At 41.4% G+C, this 24,312-nt stretch overlaps 1 protein-coding gene across 8 annotated transcripts in view; it reads right to left on the bottom strand.

The window, feature by feature from the left end:
• LOC118923724 (S-adenosyl-L-methionine-dependent tRNA 4-demethylwyosine synthase TYW1) overlaps nucleotides 1-24,312 on the bottom strand; it is a 312,259-nt gene that overhangs the window by 238,277 nt on the left and 49,670 nt on the right. The window contains exon 8 of one of the 8 annotated variants that reach the window (XM_057487215.1): nucleotides 14,547-14,913. The exons of the other annotated variants lie outside the window; for them this stretch is intronic. Within the exon in view, the coding sequence (XP_057343198.1) occupies nucleotides 14,908-14,913 (6 nt within the window). The 3' untranslated portion in view covers nucleotides 14,547-14,907. Of the gene's footprint in view, nucleotides 1-14,546; nucleotides 14,914-24,312 lie in introns of those variants that run through there. 8 annotated transcript variants of the gene reach the window in all.

Raw genomic sequence — 24,312 nt, 5'->3', positions numbered from 1 at the left:
AAAGTGTCTTTGAAGAAATAATTGCTGAAAACTTCCCCACACTGGGGGAGGAAATAATCGATCAGACCACTGAAGTGCACAGAACCCCCAACAGAAGGGACCCAAGGAGGACAACACCAAGACACATAATAATTAAAATGGTAAAGATCAAAGACAAGAACAGAGTTTTAAAGACAGCTAGAGAGAGGAAAAAGGTCACCTACAAAGGAAAACCCATCAGGCTATCATCAGACTTCTCAACAGAAACCTTACAGGCCAGAAGAGAATGGCATGATATATTTAATGCAATGAAACAGAAGGGCCTTGAGCCAAGAATACTGTATCCAGCACGATTATCATTTAAATATGAAGGAGGGATTAAACAATTCCCAGACAAGCAAAAGTTGAGGGAATTTGCCTCCCACAAACCACTTCTACAGGGTATTTTAGAGGGACTGCTCTAGATGGGAGCACTCCTAAGACTAAATAGATGTCACCAGAGAAAATAAAAACACAGCAAAGAAAGCAGACCAACCAAATACTAACTAAAGGCAAAAAATAAAATCAACCACCCACAAAAGCAGTTAAAGGAAACACAAAAGAGCACAGAATAAAACACCCAACATATAAAGAAAGGAGGAGGAGGAATAAGAAGGGAGAAAAATAAAGAATCACCAGGCAGTCTTTAAAATAGCTCAATAAGCAAGTTGTTAGACAGTAAGATTCTAAAGAAGATAACCTTGAACCTTTGGTAACCATGAATCTAAAGCCTACAATGGCAATAAGTACGTATCTTTCAATAATCACCCTAAATGTAAATGGACTGAATGCACCAATCAAAAGACACAGTAATAGAATGGATAAAAAAGCACCATCTCTATGCTGCTTACAAGAGACTCACCTCAAACCCAAAGACATGCACAGACTAAAAGCCAAGGGATGGAAAAAGATATTTCATGCAAACAATAGGGAGAAAAAAGCAGGTGTTGCAGTACTATCAGACAAAATAGACCTCAAAACAAAGAAAGTAACAGAAGATAAAGAAGGACATTACATAATGATAAAGGGCTCAGTCCAACAAGAGGACATAACCATTATAAATATATATGCACCCAACACAGGAGCACCAACATATGTGAAACAAATACTAACAGAATTAAAGGAGGAAAGAGAATGCAATGCATTGATTTTAGGAGACTTCAACACACCACTCACACCAAAGGATAGATCCACCAGACAGAAAATAAGTAAGGATACAGAGACACTGAACAACACACTAGAACAGATAAACGGACCTAATAGACATCTATAGAACTCTACATCCAAAAGCCACTATTTACAGTAGCCAAGAAATGGAAGCAACCTGTGTCCATCAGTAGATGAATGGATGGGGAAGATGTGGTACATATACACAATGGAATATTATTCAGCCATAAGAAGAAAACAGATCCTACCATTTGCAACAGCATGGATGGAGCTAGAGGGTATAAATAAGCCAGGCAGAGAAAGACAAACACCAAATGATTTCACTCATATGTGGAGAATAGGAACAAGGAAAGACTGAAGGAACAAAACAGCAGCAGAATCACAGAACCCAAGAATGGACTAACAGTTACCAAAGGGAAAGGGACTGGGGAGAATGAGAGGGAAGGGAGGGATAAAGATGGGGAAAAAGAAAGGGGGTATTATGATTAGCATGTAAAATGTGGGGGGGGCATGGAGAGGGCTGTGCAACACAAGAGAAGACAAGTAGTTATTCCACAGCATCTTAGTACACTGATGGAAAGTACTGTGATGGGGTTTGGGGTGGGGTGGGGAACTTGGTCAAGGGGCGACCCTATTAAATATAATGTTCATAATGTAATTGTAGATTAATGACAACAAAATGAAAATAAAAAATGAATAAATAAATAAAATGTAACACAAGTTAAAAACTTTTAAACAAATTAAAAATTAAAAAAAAATAACAGGTAAACCAGTGAAACCCAGAGTTAACTTCTCTACCTTCTCTGTTACTCCAGGGACTTGCCCTAAAATATGAAATCAGTGAAAAAGCACTTTTAAGCATCAAATGTAAAAAATGAGAAACAAACTCACAATTCTGTCGTAAAAATCAGTATTCCAAATTATGAAATATAATCAAAATGCAGTTAATGAACAATTTTCCTTCTGTTAACAAGAGTTCTCAACTCTTCATTTTCAGATGGAACTGAAAAAATTTATAAGCAAACATCAATGAGTCATTCTTGTCTATTATAAAAGTAATCAGTTTAATGTGGGACATTATATGCAAAAATTAAAAGGCCCCAGTTACATTATATTATAAAATATTTAAAAATAAAAGAATTCTTTGGCTTTTTTTAAAGTCTATTTCAGACCTAAAACCAAAGATGTAAAATTGAAAAGGAAAGGAAAGGTAGAGGAAAATAAAGTGACCATGACCTTGAGAGCATTAAATGTCTCAGAAGTAATTCCCTACTGTGGGGAAGTTGGGGTTCCTATGGCCAGGATCCTCACTGAACTTAAACCACTTCATGATTTAACTGGCTGGTTACTGGGCTACCACTTCCACATCTTTAGGCAATAAGCTATTATTGCACTATATAGAGAGCTTGGCCCAGTGCTCTGGGCAGAGGCATAGACACTAGTGCTTGACCTACCACTGGGAGAACAAGCTGGGTAATAAACCCTTTCACCCTAAAGAAACATTCGACTGTCAATTCTTTGGTCACACTGAATCCACAGCGATCTTGCCAGGGACTGAAACCCATGGGCAAGACAATTGGCGAAAGTCGGCAGGGTTCATTCTTGATCAAGGAAAAAGACAGGCTGCCCTTGGGGGAGGGGTGATTCAGCAGGCTGGCCCTATGAATGGGGAGACAGTGGACTGTCCCCCAATGGGTATGTGGTCTAAAGTGGCTTGCCTCCTAGAGGACTGAGCACCACCCCCGAACTAGAGGCAAGTGGGGGTAATACCTGAGGCAGTAAGGATAACCCTTGGTATAGTTAAGTAGGTCTTTTGATAGCCAGACTGTGCCTGTGAGGCAGAGGGGACTGCAGTTTGGCTGCCTCTCACAGTATTAAAAAAGTCTACAGAAGAGGAAAAGCTCCTGAAAAAGACCGAAGAAATGGCGGCACGAGAACGCGAGCTGCAAACTTCTGTAGATTCCCTGAAGAAGGAAAAGGCATTGATGTGACAGAACACAGAAAAAGAACACTGGCAGCAAGGTGCCACTGAAAAGCTAAGATTCCGTACAGAATGAAACAGCAGCGCTGCCAGATGGTCTGAAGGAGGAAAAAGCCGTAAATGAAAAAGACAAACTCCTGAGGGAAGCAGAGGTGGGGATGTCACGAGAATGCCAGCTGTGAAGCAATGAGGTGAAGGTAAGAGAGTTTCTAAAGACTGAGCTGGTATTGCTGTGAGGCACAGTTAAAAAGATAAAGGTTGTGGCAGAGAAGGCACTCAGCAGAGGGGAGAGAAAGGGGCCATCAGCCCCAGAAATGGAGGAGCTGGGGAAGGATGAAGGGGTGCTGACGGAGTCACTGGACCCTCCTGTCTTGAAAGCATGCCTGGTGGTTGTAAAAATAAAGACCCAGCGAGCTGGACAGACAAGATGGCAGCGTGAGTAGAGCAGCATAAATCTCCTCCCAAAACCACATATATTTTTGAAAATACAACAAATACAACTCTTCCTAAAAGACAGACCAGAAGACACAGGACAACAGCCAGACTACATCCACACCTGCGAAAACCCAGCACCTCACCAAGGGGGTAAGATACAAGCCGCAGCCCGGCAGGACCTGAGTGCCCCTCACCCCAGCTCCCGGCAGGAGGAGAGGAGTCGGAGAGGGAAGACAGAGGGATACCAGAACTGCTAAATAGCCAGCCCTAGCCATCCGCACCAGAGCGCAGACACAGTACATGCGTGGGGTGCTGGAAACTAGGGAAACAGGACAGTAAGACCTGTGAGCAGGTCCTCACAGCTGGCGTCCCTGAGACAAAGAAAAGCGAGTGGTTTTTGAAAGTCTTAAAGGGACAAGGACCCCACAGCTGGACAGAAGGTGTCCGGGGATACTTAGCCCAGCAGCTGGGAAGCCCGGGGAACTCTGGGCACCCTAACCCCCTGGACAACAGGGCAGCTCCGAGACCCCTCACGGAGATAAACAACCTCATGGCTGTTCCCCTCCGAAGTGGCAGCCCAAGGCAGGCCACGCCAACAGCAACTCCAGAGCTAAAATCCATAGCAGCAGGGCAAGAATCAGAAGCACCATTTGAGTGCAGCTGCCGAGCACAAGCCGCTAGAGTTCACTGTTCTCCCAGGAGAGGAAGGCCACAAACCAACAAGAAGGGACGTCCACGCAGCCATCACTTGTGCCAGCTCCACAAACTATCTCTATCGCCATGAAAAGGGATAATTTGAGACAGACAAAAATCACAGAGTCAACCCCTGAGAAAGAGATACACCTAACCAGTCTTCCTGAAAAAGAATTCAAAATAAAAATCATAAACATGCAGACGGAGCTGCAGAAAATATACAAGAGCTAAGGGATGACGTCCAGAGTGAGATTACAAAAGTGAAACAATATCTGGAAGGATTTATAACCAAAATCGATAAGACGCAAGAGGCCACTGATGGAATAGAAACAAGAGAACAGGAACGCATAGAAGCCGACGCAGAGAGAGATAAAAGGATCTCTGGTAATTTAACAATATTAAGAGAACTGTGTAACAAATCCAAAAGGAACAATACCCGCATTATAGGGGCACCAGAAGAAGAAGAGAGAGAAAAAGGAATAGAAAGTGTATGTGAAGAAATAATTGCTGAGAACTTCCCCAAACAGGGGGAGGAAATAGTTGCTAAGACTACAGATGTACACAGAACTCCCACCAGAAGGGACTCAAAGAGGACAACACCGACACACATAATAATTAAAATGGTAAAGATCAAAGACAAGAACAGAGTACTAAAGGAAGCCAGAGAGAGAAAAAAGGTCAACTACAAAGGAAAACCCATCAGGCTATCATCACACTTCTCAACAGAAACATTACAGGCCATAAGAGAATGGCATGATATATTTAATGCAATGAAACAGAAGGGCCTTGAACCAAGGATACTGTATCCAGCACGATTATCATTTAAATATGGAGGGATTAAACAATTCCCAGACAAGCTAAAGTTGAGGGAATTTGCCTCCCACAAACAACCTCTAAAATCTAGGGATTCCTCTAGATGTGAGCGCTACTAAAAAAAGCACAGAACAAAACACCCAACATATGAAGAAATGGAGGAGGAGGAATAAGAAGGGAGAGAAATAATCATCAGACTGTGTTCATAATAGCTCAATAAGCGAGTTAAATTAGAAAGTAAGGTATTAAAGAAGCTAACCTTGAACCTTTGGTAACAACGAATCTAAAGCCTGCAATGGCAATAAGTATGTATCTTTCAATAATCACCCTAAATGTAAACGGATTGAATGCACTAATCAAAAGACACAGAGTAATAGAATGGATAAAAAAGCAAGACCTATCTTTATGCTGGTTACAAGAGATTCACCTCAAACCCAAAGACATGCACAGATTAAAAGTCAAGGGATGGAAAAATATATTTCATGCAAACAACAGGGAGAAAAAAGCAGGGGTTGCAGTACTAGTATCAGACAAAATAGACTTCAAAACAAAGAAAGTAACAAGAGATAAAGAAGGACACTACATAATGATAAAGGGCTCAGTCCAACAAGAAAATATAACCATTATAAACACATACGCACCCAATATAGGACCACCAATATATGTGAAACAAATACTAACAGAATTAAAGGAGGAAATAGAATGCAATGCATTCATTTTGGGAGATTTTAACACACCACTCACTCCAAAGGACAGATCCATCAGACAGAATATAAGTAAGGACACAGAGGCACTGAAAAACACACTAGAACAGATGGACCTAATAGAAATCTATAGAACTCTACATCCAAAAGCAACAGGATACACATTCTTCTCAAGTGCACTGGAACATTCTCCAGAATAGACCACATACTAGGCCACAAAAAGAGCCTCAGTAAAATCCAAAATATAGAAATCCTACCAACTAACTTTTCAGACCACAAAGGTATAAAACTAGAACTAAATTGTACAAAGAGAGCAAAAAGGCTCACAAACACATAGAGGCTTGACAACATGCTCCTAATTAATCAGTGGATCAACAAACAAATTAAAATGGAGAGCGAACAAATGAAAACAATAACACAAAGACCCAACTTCTGTGGGACACAGCAAAAGCAGTCTTAAACTATACAGCAAACCAGGCATATTTAAAGAACGAAGAACAATCCCAAATGAATAGTCTCATGTCACAATTATCGAAATTGGAAAAAGAAGAACAAATGAGGCCTAAGGTCAGCAGATGGACATAAAAAACATCAGAGAATAAATAAATGAAATTGAGAAGAATAAAACAATAGAAAAAAATCAATGAAACCAAGAAAATAAACAAAATACAAAGGCCTCTAGCAAGACTAATTAAGAGAAAAAGAGAGTCAACACACATCAACAGAAACAGAAATGGGAAAGGAAAAATCATGACGGACCCAACAGAAATACAAAGAATTATTAGAGACTACTATGAAAATCTATATGCTAACAAACTGGAAAACCTAGGAGAAATTGACAACTTCCTAGAAAAATACAATCTTCCAAGAGTGACCCAAAAAGAAACAGAAAATCTGAACAGACGAATTACCAGCAACGAAATTGAAGTGGTAAACAAAAAAATTACCCAAGAACAAAACCCCCGGGCTAGATGGATTTACCTCGGAATTTTATCAGACATACAGAGAAGACATAATATCCATTCTCAAGTTTTCCAAAAAATAGAAGAGGAGGGAATACTCCCAAACACATTCTATGAAGCCAACATCACCCTAATACCAAAACCAGGCAAAGACCACCCCCACCAAAAAAGAAAACTACAGACCAATATCCCTGATGAACATAGATGCAAAAATACTCAACAAAATATTAGCAAACCGAATTCAAAAATACATCAAGAGAATCATACACCATGACCAAGTGGAATTCATCCCAGGGATGCAAGGATGGTACAACATTCGAGAATCGATAAACATCAACCACCACATCAACAAAAAGGACAAAAAGCACATGATCATCTCCATAGATGCTGAAAAAGCAATAGATAAAATTCAAAATCCATTCATGATAAAAACTCTCAACAAAATGGGCATGGAGGGCAAGGACCTTAACATAATAAAGGCCATCTATGAGAAACCCACAGCTAACATCATACTGAACAGTGAGAGGCTGAAAGCTTTTCCTCTGAGATCGGGAAGAAGACAGGGATGCCCACTCTCACCACTGTTATTCAACATAGTACTGGAGGACCTAGCCATGGCAAATAGACAAAACAAAGAAATACAAGGAATCCAGATTGGTACAGAAGAAGTCAAACTGACATTATTTGCAGATGACATGATATTGCACATAAAAAACCCTAAAGACTCCACTACAAAACTACTAGAACTGGTATCAGAATATAGCAAAGTTGCAGGATACAAAATTATCACACAGAAATCTGTGGCTTTCCTATACACTAACAATGAACCAAAAGAAAGAGAAATCAGGAAAACAATTTCATTCACAATTGCATCAAAAAGAATAAAATACCTAGGAATAAAACTAACCAAAGAAGTGAAAGACCTATACCCTGAAAACTATAAGACACTCTTAAGAGAAATTAAAGAGGACACTAACAAATGGAAACTCATCCCATGCTCTTGGCTAGGAAGAATTAATATCGTCAAAATGGCCATCCTGCCCAAAGCAATATACAGATTTGATGCAATCCCTATCAAATTACCAACAACATTCTTCTACAAACCGGAACAAATAGTTCAAAAATTCACATGGAAACACCAAAGATCCCAAATAGCCAAAGCAATCCTGAGAAGGAAGAATAAAGTGGGGGGGGATCCCGCTCCCCAACTCCAAGCTCTACTACAAAGCCACAGTAATCAAGACAATTTGGTAGTGGCACAAGAACAGAGCCACAGACCAGTGGAACAGATTAGAGACTCCAGACATTAACCCAAACATATATGGCCAATTAATATATGATAAAGGACCCATGGACATATAATGTGGAAATAACAGTCTAGTCAACAGATGGTGATGGCAAAACTGGACAGCTACAGGTAAGAGAATGAAACTCGATCACTAACCCCATACAAAAATGTAAATTCGAAATGGATCAAAAACCTGAATGTAAGTCATGAAACCATAAAACTCTTAGAAAAAAACATAGGCAGAAATCTCTTGGACGTAAACATTAGCGACTTCTTCATGAACATATCTCCCCAGGCAAGGGAAACAAATGCAAAAATGAACAAGTGGTACTATATCAAGCTAAAAAGCTTCTGTACAGCAAAGGACACCATCAATAGAACAAAAAGGTAACCTACACTATGGGAGAATATATTCATAAATGACAGATCCGATAAAGGGTTGACATCCAAAATATATAAACAGCTCACGCACTTCAACAAACAAAAAGCAAATAATGCAATTAAAAAATGGGCAGAGGAGCTGAATAGACAGTTCTCTAAGGAAGAAATTCAGATGGCCAACAGACACATGAAAAGATGCTCCACATCGCTTGTCGTCAGAGAAATGTAAATTAAAACCACAATGAGATATCACCTCACACCAGTAAGGATCGCCATCATCGAAAAGACAAACAAGAACAAATGTTGGCGAGGTTGTGGAGAAAGGGGAACCCTCCTACACTGCTGGTGGGAATGTAAATTTGTTCAACCATTACGGAAAGCAGTATGGAGGTTCCTCAAAATGCTCAAAATATAAATACCATTTGACCCAGGAATTCCACTTCAAGGAATTTACCCTAAGAATGCAGCACTCTAGTTTGAAAAAGACAGATGCATCCCTATGTTTATCGCTGCACTATTTACAATAGCCAAGATATGGAAGCAATCTAAATGTCCATCAGTAGATGAATGGATAAAGAAGATGTGGTACATATACACAATGGAATATTACTCAGACACAGGAAAAAATCAGATCCTACCATTTGCAACAACATGGATGGAGTTAGAGGGTATTATGTTCAGTGAAATAAGCCAGGTGGAGAAAGACAAGTACCAAATGATTTCACTCATCTGTGGAGTGTAAGAACAAAGGAAAACTAAAGGAGCAAAACAGCAGCAGAATCACAGAACCCAAGAATGGACTAATAGTTACCAAAGGGAAAGGGACTGGGCAGGATGGGTGGGGAGGGACAAGGGTGAGGAAAAAGAGCAGGGGCATTACGATTAGCAGGTAGAGTGGCGGGGGGAAGGCATAGGGAGCGCTGTGCAACACAGAGCAGACAAGTAGTGATTTTAGAGCATCTTACTATGCTGATGCACAGTGACTGTGTAGGGGTATGTTGGGGGGACTTGGTGAAGGGGGGAGCCTAGTAAGCATAATGTTGTTCATGTAATTGTAGATTAATGATACCAAAATAAAAAAATTAAAAATAATAAAAAAAATAAAGACCCAGCAGCAGAGAATTCCCCAAGGAGCAGCCCACCTCGCCAGGTCGTGGAGCACTCTATGCTCTGCCCCTATACTCAGGCTGAGCTGGCAGGTTTGGACTTCTCGGTTTAGGCAGACACCCTCGGAGTCAGTATCAGCTTGGCTCCTGCGTCTGTGGGACTTAGGGATGGATGGAATTGCTCTTTCAGGATAAGAGATAGGAAAGCTGGCTTCCCTGACAGTTCAGCCCACCTTGAAGCAGCGGTTACAAAGAGCACATCAGACCCCAGGGAATCACTCCCTCCATAATTGGCTTATGGCTGCACTTTGTGCTGTGCGGCCCAATCAAGGTGATGTACCATCCTCTCCTGCTAGATGGCAGACGTATGCTAATCTCCCAACAGGTGTTACAAGAGGTAGGCATAAGAAATGCCATCTATATTCCAGAGAATTATGGCCCAGATGAAGAGCCTTTCACTACTGGGAAGTAAATATTGTGCTTCAAACAGCTCCTACATCCTTCTGTTTCCTCTTGCTTAGGGCACCCCAAAAGCAAGGTAACATGTACAGTCACAGACTTGGGAGAGGCTGAAGTAATGAGAACAAGGAAAGAAATGAGGTCTGCTACTCACAAGGAGAAATTAAAGTGCCCCAGAAAAGTTACAAGAACCCAGATGTGCATTGATTTAATACGGGCAGGAGCAGATGGAAAGCAATTAGACAGGAAGTCAAATAGGATCTTAATAGAGCTATGGCAACAGCTGAAACCAGAGCAGCAGTTCCAGCCTTTAAGACCAAAGAGGCAGAGGTCAGAGACAGAGCCACGTTTGGCCTGTGTGTTTCCAAGACTTCCTGCTGGAGAATGAGCCAGCCTCACTCGAGCCCACACAGGAAAGTGATTGGGGAACACAGTTCAACTGAGGGGAAGGTCGAGGTACCTGCCCTGAGGGACCAGGAGGGGTACCAGAGGCCACATGGTGAAATAGCTATCCAGTGGTCCCCAGTGAATGTACGTGACCTGGCTCTGGTGGACACACAGCTGAATGTTCACTGATTCATGGTAACCCTGAGCAGTTCCCCGGGACCTCCACTATCATAGATGGATATGGCGGTAAGGCTATGAGAGTGAAAAAAGCCAAAATACCTTTGGGAATAGGGCGTCTATCCCCAGAGGAGTATACTGTGTATATATCTCCTATCCCTGAGTATATTTTGGGGATTGATATCCTGCAGGGTCTATGGTTGCAGACCACTGCAGTTGAGTTCAGACTGAGGGTACGTATGGTGAAGGCAGTTCTGAGGGGACATAGCAGGCACCCACCCATAGCTTTGCCTGTTCCTCAGCCGGTGACTAATACCAAACAATATAAACTGCCTGGAGGGCTTAAAGAGACTGGAGAAACTCTCCAGGAGCTGGAAAAGGTGGGTATTATAAAACCCACCCATAGTCCTTACAATTTCCCAGTGTGGCCAGTGAAAAAGCCAGATGGCTCCTGGCGTATGACTGTGGATTACAGAATTTAATAAAGTCATACCCCCTATGCATGCTGCTGTGCCCTCTATTGCAGTCTTGATGGATACCCTCAGCCATGAACTAGGAACATACTACTATGTGGTAGATCTTGCTAATGTCTTCTTTCCCATAGACATTGAACAGGAAATTCAGGAACAGTTTGCCTTCATGTGGGAAGGACGGCAATGGACTTTCACTGTACTCCCACAGGAATACCACAGTCCCCATCATCTGTCATGGACTTGTAGCCCAGGACTTGGCTACATGGGAGAAACTGCCAATGGTGCGGCTGTACCATTATATTGATGATGTCATGCTCACATCCGATTCTCTTTCAAATCCAGAAGGTGCAGCACCTAGAATGCTGCAAAATCCACAGGAGAAAGGATGGGCTGTGAACAGTACCAAGGTTCAGGACCTGGTCTGTCTGTCGATTTCTTAGGGGTAGTCTGGTCAGGTAAGACCAAAGTTATACCAGAAGCAGTTATAGATAAACTCCACGCCTTTCTTACCCCTACAACTGTAACATTGCTACAGGAGTTTCTGGGTCTTCTAGGCTACTGGAGAGTGTTTATCCCACACTTGGCATAAACTCTGAATCCCTTATACAGGTTGGTATGGAAGAGCATCAGGTGGGACTGGGATGAGATATATACATCTGCCTTGACTACAGTAAAACGGGCAGCCAAGGCTGTGCAGGCCTTGAGAGTGATAGACCCATCAAGGCCCTGTGAGCTGGATGTTCATGTGACTGAAAACGGTTATGGCTGGGGTCTCTGGCAGTGGCTTGAACAAACTCGCCAACCTATTGTATTCTGGTCACAACTCTGGAAAGGGGCAGCAGTACGATACACTTTGATAGGAAAACAACTGGTTGCCATGTATTACACCTTGCTGGCTATAGAACCCATCACTGGAATGGCCCCAATAAAGGTAATAACCACTTATTCCATCTTGGGGTAGGTACAAGCCTGGACCTGGTGTGACACAAACACCCAAGTGGGGTCACCTACAGCAGCATAGTACCCTCTCCAGTAGTCCCTAGAGTGAAAAACTCCAACACTTAATGGGGCCAGTGACATATAATAGTGAAAAGCAGGAAGAATTTACTTTAGAACTATTACTAGAAGAGAGTCCTTATCAGAAGGGAAGAGCCCCTATACCCAAAGATTCATGGTACACAGATGGCTCCAGCCGTGGACAGCCTCCGAAATGGAGGGCCGCAGCTTTCCATCATAAGACTGAGACAATATGGATGGAAGATGGTGAGGGGAAGAGCAGCCAATGGGCAGAGTTGCGGGCTGTGTGGCTTATGATCAGCCAGGAGCCCTCCCCTATAGTTGTCTGCACTGAAAGCTGGGCTGTCTATCGGGGTTTGACTCTGTCACAACTGACATGGTACCATGCCAACTGGCTAGTTGGCCAGTGACCCTTTTTCAGGACAAGACGTGGCAAGACTTATGGGCCTGTGGTCAGACCAAAATAATTACAGTATACCATGTGACAGGTCATTTGCCACTGGCATCCCAGGAAATGATGAAGCAGATAAATTGGCCCAGATGCGTTGGTTAGAAGGAAAGCCTGCTCTGATATAGCCCAATGTTTACATCAGCGTTTGTTGCATGAGGGGCAAAAGTCAATGTGGGCTGTAGCCCATTGGTGGGGCTTGTCTTTGACCTTTGAAGAAGTTAGCAGAGCCCAGCAAGAGTGCATCATATGCTCTAAATGGGACTTATACCAAGTTCCACAGCAACAGGGAACTATAGCTACGGGGCCTATACCCCTCATCAAGTAGCAAATAGACCATATTGGGCCTCTACCTGTGTCAGAAAGATATCGGTATGCCATGACGTGTGTGGACACAGCTACTGGACTTCTGGTTGCTTTTCCTACCTGTTGTGCAGACAAGCAGATGACCAAAAGAGGTCTGGACCGTCTCTCTGCCACCTATGGCTGACCACAGGTAATTGAGAGAGATCAGGGCACTAATTTTAATGGACATACACTGCAAGAATGGGTGTGACAGCTGGGAATCAAATGGAAGTTTCATGTGCCATACAATCCTACTGCAGCAGGCATGATGGAGAGGCACAATGGCTTGCTAAAATCCAGACTAAAGTCAGATACCAATAGTCTGTGGGGATGGTCAGTCTGCTTATGGACCATGCTCTGGCGTTTGAACAAGAGATCCTGAAAGGGAGCCCTGAGCCCCGTAGACATATTAACACATATGGCTGCCTCCCATATACAAGTGTAAGTACAAACCAAGGAAGAATCACTGAAGCCGAGGTTTGGCCAACAGAATAACATCTTGCTGCCAGCACCAACTGCACTGAACCCCGGAGACTCCACTGAGTGGACGTGGCCTTGGACCTTTCCACACATGGGCCAGTGATGGCTGGCTCTCCTGTCACTGGGAACAAGTCCTGGAAGCTGGCCTCCTGTGTATTCCTGGAATAATTCCAGAGTGGCCCCCAAAGGTCACAGTAGTATATCCTAAATGGCCAGAAGGTAGGAGCATATTACCAGGGAGTTTTGTTTTATCATTATCACCAGTGCATGCACCTCCAGTAGCACTACATATTGACCCTTCAGTAACCCCCACAGGGAGAGGAGTAAAGATATGGTATACTAGAACTGGATGGGACCCCCTTCCTAATACAGTCCTATCACAGGACCACTCTCTTGCATGCATCCTACCTGATGGACAATATTTGCCTATGTTGGTGTCATTAAAACATGTGTCTTATTGCCCCTAAGGTCTTTGTGGATTGAGAACCTCCTCTGGCTTGAGGATTGTGATAATTTTTGTTCAAAATCTTGTATTTTTTGTTGCTATCTCTAAATTGTTATTCATGATCACTCGTAAGGTCTTTGTGGATTAGGAACCTCCCCTGGGGCTTAAGGATTATTATAATTTTTGTTATCAGGAACCTCCTCTGGCTTGAGGATTATTATAATTTTTGTTACCTGTATCACAATCTTGTTGTATCTTAGTTTTTTTTATTATCTCTAAGATGTTGTTATCCTCTGTTGCTGTTGTGGAATCTGGTTACAGTGCTCCAGCTTTGTCACACAGGGACCATTGCGGAAGATTGAAAGCATGTAGATTGCAAGGCAAGAATCCTGGAGGGGTGCAGTGTGGGGAAGTTCCCATGACCAGGATCCTCACTGAACTTAAATGACTTGATGATGTAACTGGCCTGTTGCTAGGATACCACTTCCACATCTTTAGGCAATAAGCTATTGTTGTGCTATACAGAGAGCTCAGCCCAGTGCTCTGGGCCAAGACAGAGACGCTAGTGCTTGACCTACCATCGGGAGAACAAGCTGGGTAATAAACCCTTTCACCCCAAAGAAACATTCTACTGTCATTTCTTTGGTCACACTGAATCCATAGTGAACTTCCTGGGGGCTGAAACCCATTGGGAAGATACCTAGTAATCACGTAAGACTTGCTAGGAGATGGCAGTAGCCTCTGTGACACAAACCATCGCCAACTCATGTGCTTACCCAAAAGGCCACATAAATCCAAAACCAGACCCAGCCCATGACACTGGCTCTGACCACTGTGCTTAGAGCTCCATGGACACCCTCTTGTGGTTTAAAAAAAGAACTTCTGATGCCTATTAAATGAATACACTCTTAAAGGACGGACATGGAACACCAGTGTCCCACTGCTGAAGAAATTATCTATTATAACATGTGAGTGAAGCTACTCAGATTCAATCATTTTGAAACAAAGACCATACAGAAACACATCAGGGGCCATTCAAGATTAAAGGTCTTGAGCATTCAGGTCAAACATTTATCATTCTTTGCCTATATGGCAGTTCAGTTCTATATTCCATATATAGCAGCAATTTCATTTCTGAAAAGAAATACAATAGTTCATTACATTACCAAGGAAGTGCAAAGCACCCTTCAAATTCTAATTCTAATCTCCTAGGTGCAGACACTGTTCACTGTTTGCCCAGAATATAACAGTATAACAACTAGGTAGGACCTACATATTTTATTTACTTTCTTACGCCTGCTTTGTAGCCTAAGCAGAAAAAATGAAGATCCTAGACTTGGTCAACCAGGATTCCTCCCTCTCCTGTACTCCCCATTTAGCAATGGTGAACAAATTCTAAAGTTTTCATTCCCAGCATATTGTTTCTTCCACCCACAATGCCAACTGCTTTTGCCAACAGCCTTGGTTAGTCCTAAAGGACAACTGCAGAGCCAAATTAAATGGTCTCCCTGTCTCCAACCACTACTTCAACCCCTTGTCAACTCCCAAACCCCAAGACACTGCACTGAAAAAAATAAAACACATACCCTGAGGAGCCAAGATGGTGGCGTGAGTAGGGCAGCAGAAATCTCCTCCCAAAACCATATATATTTATGAAAATACAACAAATACAACTATTCCTAAAAGAGACATCAGAAGATACAGTACAACAGTCAGACTACATCTACATCTGCAAGAACTCAGCACCTCATGAAGAGGGTAAGATACAAGCCGCGGCCAGGCAGAAACCGAGCACTCCCCTGACCCAGCTAACCAGTGGGAGGAAAGGAATTGGAGTGGGGAGGGAGTGGAAGCCCAGGACTGCTAAATTCACAGCCCAAGTCATCCACACTGGGAGTACAGACACACAGTACATGGTGTGCTGGATATAAGGGAAACGGAATAGTAAAACCTGAGAGCGGTTCCCTGCAGTCAGCGTCCCTGGGACAAAAGAAAAGTGAGTGCTTTTTGAAAGTCTTAAAGGGACAGGGGCTTAACAGCTGGATGGAACCATCCCGGGACACTTGGCCCAGCAGTCTGGGAATCCCAGGGAACTTTGGGCGCCCTAACACCCTGGCGGCAGCACAGCTCTGAGGCGCCTCATGGCAATAAATGGCCTCCTGTCCATTCCCCCTCCCGCACGGCCTCGGCACAGCAGGGAAGCAGCCTCAGAGTGGCCACACCCACAGTAGCCACCCAGAGCCTCCTGCACAGCCGCTTGGGCCAGACTCAGAGGCCCCACTGGCACGCAGCTGCCTGGCATACACAGAGGAAGCTGGGACAGTGCACAAAGAGTCGCCATTCTCACAGGAGAGCACACCCGGTGCGCCTGCCACTCCCGCAGGGCTCTGGGCTGCCCCAAGGGCTGCCCCACTGGTAGCGGCTCAGGAAATAAAAACGGAATCTGCTCCCCATGTGCGGGTAACTGGCAGTGGAAGCAGAGAAGGGCAAGGCAACCAGCAAGCAGGAAGGGACGTTTTTCTCCTAGCTGACACACGTGCAAACTGCCCACAACTACCTCTATTGACATGAAAAGGCAGAAGAATTTCATCCAGTCCAGAATCACCCAGACAACCCGCTAGAGGGAGCCCGGGGAGATAGATTTAAACAATCTTCCTGAAAAATAATTAAAAACAAAGGTCATGACCATGCAGATGGACTTACAGAGAAATATGCAAGAGCTAAAGGATCAAGTTAGGAGGGAGAATACAGAAATAAAACAATCTCTGGAAGAACTTAAGAGCAGACTGGATGAGATGCAAGAGGCCGTTAACGGAACAGAAATCAGAGAACAGGAACACAGAGAAGCTGACTCAGAGAGAGATAAAACGATCTACACGAATGAAAAAATATTAAGATAACTGTGTGACCAAGCCAAATGGAACAATATTTGCATTATAGGGGTGCCAGAAGAAGAAGAGATACAAAAAGGGATAGAGAGAGTCTTTGAAGAAATAACTGCTGAAAACTTCCCCAGGGGGGGAAATAGTCTCTCAGACCATGGAAGCGCACACATCACCCAACACAAGGGACCCAAGGAGGACAACACACAGACACAAAATAATTAAAATGGCAAAGATCAAGGACAAGAACAGAGTACTAAAGACAGCCAGAGAGAGAACAATGGTCACCTACAAAGGCAAACCCAACAGGCTATCATCAGACTTCTCAACAGAAACCTTACAGGCCAGAAGAGAATGGCATAATATAGCTAATGCAATGAAACAGAAGGGTCTTGAACCAAGAATACTGTATCCAGCACGATTATCATTTAAATATGAAGGAGGGATTAAGCAATTCTCAGACAAGCAAAAGTTGAGGGAATTTGCCTCCAACAAACCACCTCTACAGGGAATTTTAGAGGGACTGTTCTAGATGGGAGCACTCCTAAGACTAAATAGATGTCACCAGAGAAAATAAAATCACAGCAAAGAAACAAGACTGACCAAATACTAACTAAAGGCAAAAAATAAAATCAACTACCCACAAAAGCAGTTAAAGGAAACACAAAGGAGCACAGAATAAAACACCCAACATATAAAAAACGGAGGAGGAGGAATAAGAAGGGAGAGAAATAAAGAATTATCAGACTGTGTTTGTAATAGCTTAATAAGCAAGGTAAGTTGGACAGTTAGATAAATAAGAAGCAACCCTGGAACCTTTGGTAACCACAAATCTAAAGCCTGCAATGGCAATAAGTACATATCTTTTCATAATCACCCTAAATGTAAATGGACTGAATGCACCAATCAAAAGATACAGAGTAACAGAATGGATGAAAAAGCAAGACCCATCTATATGCTACTTACAAGAGACTCACCTCAAACCCAAAGACATACACACACTAAAAGTCAAGGAATGGAAAAAGATCTTTCATGCAAACAGGGAGAAAAAAGCAGGTGTTGCAGTACTAGTATCAGACAAAATAGACTTCAAAACAAAGAAAGTAACAAGAGATAAAGAAGGACATTACATAGTGATAAAGGGGTCAGTCCAACAAGAGAACATAACCATTATAAATATATATGCACCCAATACAGGAGCACTAACATATGTGAAACAAATACTAACAGAATAAGAGGTTGAAATAGAATCCAATACATTCATTTTAGGACACTTCAACACACCACTCATTCCAAGGGACAGATCCACCAGACAGAAAATAAGTAACGACACAGAGGCACTGAACAACACACCAGAACAGATGGACCTAATAGACATCTACAGAACTCTACACCCAAAAGCAGCAGGATACACATTCTTCTCAAGTGCACATGGAATATTTTCAATAGCCCACTCACTAGGCCACAAAAAGAGCCTCAGTAAATTCAAAAAGACTGAAATTCTACCAACCAACTTCTCAGACAACAAAGGTATAAAACTTGAAATAAACTGCACAAAGGAAACAAAAAGGCTCAAACACATGAAGGCTTAACAACATGCTCCTAAATAATCAATGGATCAATGACCAAATTCAGATAGAGATCAAGCAACAAATGGAGACAAACGACAACAGCACAAAGTCCCAACTTCTGTGGGACACAGCAAAGGCATTTCTAAGAGGAAGGTATATACCAACCCAGGCCTATTTAAAGAAGGAAGAACAATCCCAAATCAACAGTCTAAAGTCACAATTATTGAAACTGGAAAAAGAAGAACAAATGAGGCCCAAAATCAGCAGAAGGAGGCACATAATAAAGATCAGACAAGAAATAAATAAAATCGAGAAGAATAAAACAATAGAAAAAAGCAATGAAATGAAGAGCTGGTTCTTTATTTTATCAATAGATAAATAATAAGCAAATAGATAAGCCCCTAGCCAGACTTATAAAGAGGAAAAGAGAATCTACATACATCAAAAGAATCAGAAACAAAAAAAGAAAAATCACGACAGACCCTACATAAATACAAAGGAAGAATCATTAGAGAATACTATGAAAATCTATATGCTAACAAGCTGGAAAACCTAGAAGAAATGGACAACTTCTTAGAAAAATACAACCTTCCAAGACTGACCAAGGAAGTAACAGAAAATCTAAACAGACCAATTACAGGCAATGAAATTGAATCAGTAATCAAAAACTACCCAAGAGCAAAAATCCAAGGAGAGATGGATTTACCATGGAATTTTATCAGACATACAGAGAAGACATACTACCCATTCTCCTTAATGTTTTCCAAAAAATAGAACAGTAGGGAATAGTTCCAAACTCATTCTAGGAAGCCAGCATCACTCTAATACCAAAACCAGGCAAAGACCCCACCAAAAAAGAAAATTACAGACCAATATCCCTGATGAACATAGACACAAAAATACTCAACAAAATATTACCAAACTGAATTCAAAAATACATCAAGAGGATCATACACCATAACCAAGTGGAACTCATCTCAGGGATGCAAGGATGGTACAACATTCGAAAATCCATCAACATCTCCACCACATCAACAAAAAGAAGGACAAAAAAACACATGATCATCTCCATAGATGCTGAAAAAGCATTCGACAAAATTTAACATCCATTCATGATAAAAACTCTCAACAAAATGGGTACAGAGGGCAAGTACCTCAACATAATAAAGGCCATATATTACAAACCCACAGCCAAAATCATACTTAATAGTGAGAAGTTGAAAGCATTTCCTCTAAGATCAGGAACAAGACAGGGATGCCCACTCTCACCACTGTTATTCAACATACTACTGGAGGTCCTAGCCATGGAAATCAGACAAAACAAAGAAATACAAGGAATCCAGCTTGGTAAAGAAGAAGTCAAACTGTCACTATTTGCAGATGACATGATATTGTACATAAAAAACCCTAAAGACTCCACTCCAAAACTACTAGAACTAATATCAGAATTCAGCAAAGTTGGAGGATACAAAATTAACATATAGAAATCTGTTGCTTTCCTATACACTAACAATGAACTAGCAGAAAGAAAAATCAGGAAAACAATTCCAGTCACAATTACATTGAAAAGAAAAAAACACCTAGGAATAAGCCTAACCAAGGAAGTGAAAGACCTATACCCTGAAAACTACAAGACACTCTTATGAGAAATTAAAGAGGACACTAACAAATGGAAACTCATCCCATACTCTTGGCTAGGAAGAACTAATATTGTCAAAATGGCCATCCTGCCTAAAACAATCTACAGATTCAATGAAAACACTCTCAAAATACCAAAAGCATTCTTCAATGAACTAGAACAAATAGTTCTAAAATTCATATGGAAACACCAAAGATCCCAAATAGCCAAAGCAATCCTGAGAAGGAAGAATAAAGTGGGGGGGATCTCGCTTCCCAACTTCAAGCTCTACTATAAAGCCACAGTAATCAAGTCAATTTGGTAATGGCACAATAACAGACCCAGACAGTGGAACAGGATAGACAGTCCAGACATTAACCCAAACATATATGGTCAATTAATATACGATAAAGGAGCCATGGACATACAATGGGGAAATGACAGCCTCTTCAACAGCTGGTGTTGGCAAAACTGGACAGCTACATGTAAGAGAATGAAACTGGATCACTGTCTAACCCCATACACAAAAGTAAATTCAAAATGGATCAAAGACCTGAATGTAAGTCATGAAACCATAAAACTCTTAGAAAAAAACATAAGCAAAAATCTCTTCAACATAAACATGAGCAACTTCTTCATGAACATATCTCCCCAGGCAAGGGAAACAAAAGCAAAATGAACAAGTGGGAATATATCAAGCTGAAAATCCTCTATACAGCAAAGGACACCACCAACAGAACAAAAAGGCATCCTACAGTATGGGAGAATATATTCATAAATGACAGATCCGATAAAGGGTTGATATCCAAAATATATGAAGAGCTCACGCACCTCAACAAACAAAAAGCAAATAATCCAATTAAAAAATGGGCAGACGAGCTGAACAGACAGTTCTCCAAAGAAGAAATTCAGATGGCCAACAGACACATGAAAAGATGCTCCACATTACTAGTCATCAGAGAAATGCAAATTAAAACCACAATGAGATATCACCTCACACCAGTAAGGATCACTAACATCCAAAAGACAAACAACAACAAATGTTGGCGAGTTTGTGGAGAAAGGGGAACCCTCCTACACTGCTAGTGGGAATATAAACTAGTTCAACCATTGTGGAAAGCAGTATGGAGATTCCTCCAAAAGCTCAAATAGAAATACCATTTGACCCACTCCTAGGAATTTACCCTAAGAATGTAGCAGCGTAGTTTGAAAAGGACAGATGCACCCCTATGTTTATTGCAGTACTATTTACAATTGCCAAGAAATGGAAGCAACCTAAGTGTCCATCAGTAGATGAATGGATAAAGAAGATGCGGTACATATACACAATGGAATATTATTCAGCCATAAGGAGAAAACAAATCCTACCATTTGCAACAACATGGATGAAGCTAGAGGGTATTATGCTCAGTGAAATAAACCAGGCAGAGAAAGACAAGTACCAAATGATTTCACTCATATATGGAGTATAAGAACAAAGAAAGAACTGAAGGAACAAAAAAGTAGCAGAATCACAGAACCCAAGTATGGACTAACAGTTACCAAAGGGAAAGGGACTGGGGAGGATGGGTGGGATGGGAGGGATAAGGGGGGTAAAAAAAGAAAGGGCATTACGATTAGCATGTATAATGTGGGGGGGGCACAGGGAGGGCTGTGCAACACAGAGAAGACAAGTAGTGATTCTACAGCATCTTACTACGCTGATGGACAGTGACTGTAATGGGATTTGTGGGGGGACTTGGTGATGGGGGGAGTCTAGTAAACATAATGTTCCTCATGTAATTGTAGATTAATGATACCAAAATTTAAAAAATTAAAAAAAAAAAAAAACACATACCCTCTCCAAGCTTGTGTTTCCCATCATGCAAAAATAAAAACCAACTGTAAACTAACTTCTTAGGTACTTAGGAAAGTGACTATAAGTAAGTGAAAACTTCTTCAAAGACAGGACTATATGAATCTTACATAGTTGTAATATGGGAGCAAAAAGTGGTATTAATTTAAAATATGTATATATTATAAAATGTTTCCTTTTCACACCATTTCATTTCACACCATTATTCCAGAAAGCACAGTACTTCGCTAATACCACCTAGGTAAAAACAAGACAAAGAAGTAGTATGTTAAAGATTTTAAGGTAAAATGACCCTGCATGGATAAGTGCCAAACAAGTGTTTTGCAACAAACACGTTTTTTCATTACCAAAGTACACACTTCTTCAGGGAAAAAGAAGAAACTATTTTCTGATTGATTGTTTATGTCTGTTTATTTTATTGATTCTTGTTTAGCATCAAGTGATTCCCTTCTTTATCAATTCATGCAGATAATGCTGGATATACAATCTCCAAGTTCTCTAGAGGTCATATTTTATACAGCCACCCTGCCTAAGCCTGGGTCCACGCCAGCATAGTGTAGGCATTCAGTAAATGCTGGCCAAGTACATGAATAAATGCCTCAAAACTAGACACCTATTCCTAGCTCTAGAAAAGCACATCTTACTTCTTTCAGTAACTGACTCTATATCTGGCAACTTTCAGTATTTAAAGCTCTTCTCCAGGTGTAACTAAAACTCCTTCTGCTACAATTTAACTCACTTCTGCAGATTCCTATTTCTTTATAAAGGAATCCCCTATATACCACTCACTTGTTATGGCTCAGTTTTTAAATCACCATTTTCATCAGGACTCAAAGCTTTTTGTGCATAATAGTTTTAAGGATGCTTTTTTAACTTTCTGAAAAGTCATTTGACGAAGTGTGTCAAGAGCTTTTAAATGGTTTTCCTCTGACCCAGGGATTCTATTTTGGATAACCTGACTTAAGGAAATTATTCCAGAACTCAGTATTAGAGCTCCTTGCTGCACAGGCCATGGATGAGCCAGGCCAGTTTAAAGGCAGTGTCTTCAGATTGAAGAGATATTATTTTTTGTTTCTGGGCAAATTAAACACTCAAAACCTTAAAAATAAGTCCAATTGGAGAACTAGCTTCATATTTTTCTACTGCAGTACTAATCAACTTTATAATGAGAACTGGACACACTGACATCCTTTTGTAAATTGAAATGTTTCTCTGGTGAGTAATTACCAAGCATTCACCACTTATTTCCAAAATTAATGATACTGATACCACTGTTTGCTTAACCAGAACATGCTGTCGGGAGTATTTAGCAACATTTTTTTACTGCAGAAAAAATAAGTAGCAATCTACTTCACATTTACAAATCGTAATACAAGAAAAAGAAAAAAACCTAAGAACTGTCATGCTCTTTCTGACTCCTTGTTCTCTACCCAAACTCTTCAGCTGCCCTTCTAGGAACCACTTCTCCCCTGGGAGGTAGCAAAGGGGACTGCAACAGAGATGGAGTCTAGGCTTAACCCAACCAAACTGCTATAATTCTCTAAGCCTGTTTCCTACACTGTATGGTAAAGTGGGGATGATAGTAAAGATACCAGGATCATTGTGAGGACTGAATGAGATCATCAAATGTGTACCTTGGTTTCTCCTAATACTCTAAACCTATATTGGAACTACCCCCTCTCCCACCACCCCCAAACCCACTTATCCTATTCAATCAAATCACAGTGCTTCCCATTGCCTCTAGGATAAAGCTCACTCCACCCATGACAAAGCATGAAAAGGTCTCCAGGATCTTGCCCTGCCTTCCTTCTCTATTTCACCTCTCCAAGCATCCCCACCCCACTTGACTAGACATACCAAACTGTTTAGAGTTCCCCAAACCATCCCATGCTCCCTAGCACCTCATTCCCCTTGCATCTGTCTTCTTAATTTTCCAATGTTTCAAACTTTAGCTCTCTTGTTCTTAGACACCACTCCCACCTTTCAAATTCTCTTCACCCCTAGAATTACTATCTAACATCCTGCTACAGAGGAAGGAAGGTGTAACACCATAGTAGATGAACCAAACCAGTCACATTTGAAGACATCTTCTTATACAATAACAGTTAACAGTTACCAAGTACATACTATGTGGAAGGCAGTAAAATAAAGGCTTTAGAGGGATGAACTTATTCAATATTCATAACAACTTTATAAGGCAGCTGCCATTCTCTCCCACTTTAGAAGAGAGATGAGAAAACTGATGCAGAGAGTGAAATAACGTGTCAACAGACACACAAGCTGAAACAGTGTGACTCCATGAAAGTTAGTATTATTCAAAAAGAGGTCTTACAAGAGTGCTCTGGCCTGACACAAGGGCCAATGCTCTTAAGCACAAGAGCCTCCTCTACAGTAATAGTTCAGGCAATTAAGTGCAATGCATAATGATGATTAGGCAGAAACAGCTCAGCACCCCAAAGAAAATACGAAAAAAGTCAATGATAAAGCACAGCTGGGCAATAGTAACATCCATCACTGAGTTTAGAATACTATGTCCAAGATAAAATGAAAACACAAGACATATTTGGAAACTGCTATAATCTAACAATAATGAAAAACAAAAACTGG

Source organism: Manis pentadactyla, chromosome 10 (assembly GCF_030020395.1).
Source record: "Manis pentadactyla isolate mManPen7 chromosome 10, mManPen7.hap1, whole genome shotgun sequence".
In the NCBI taxonomy this organism is placed as follows: domain Eukaryota; kingdom Metazoa; phylum Chordata; class Mammalia; order Pholidota; family Manidae; genus Manis; species Manis pentadactyla.
This window is presented reverse-complemented; position numbering and strand designations above follow the sequence as displayed.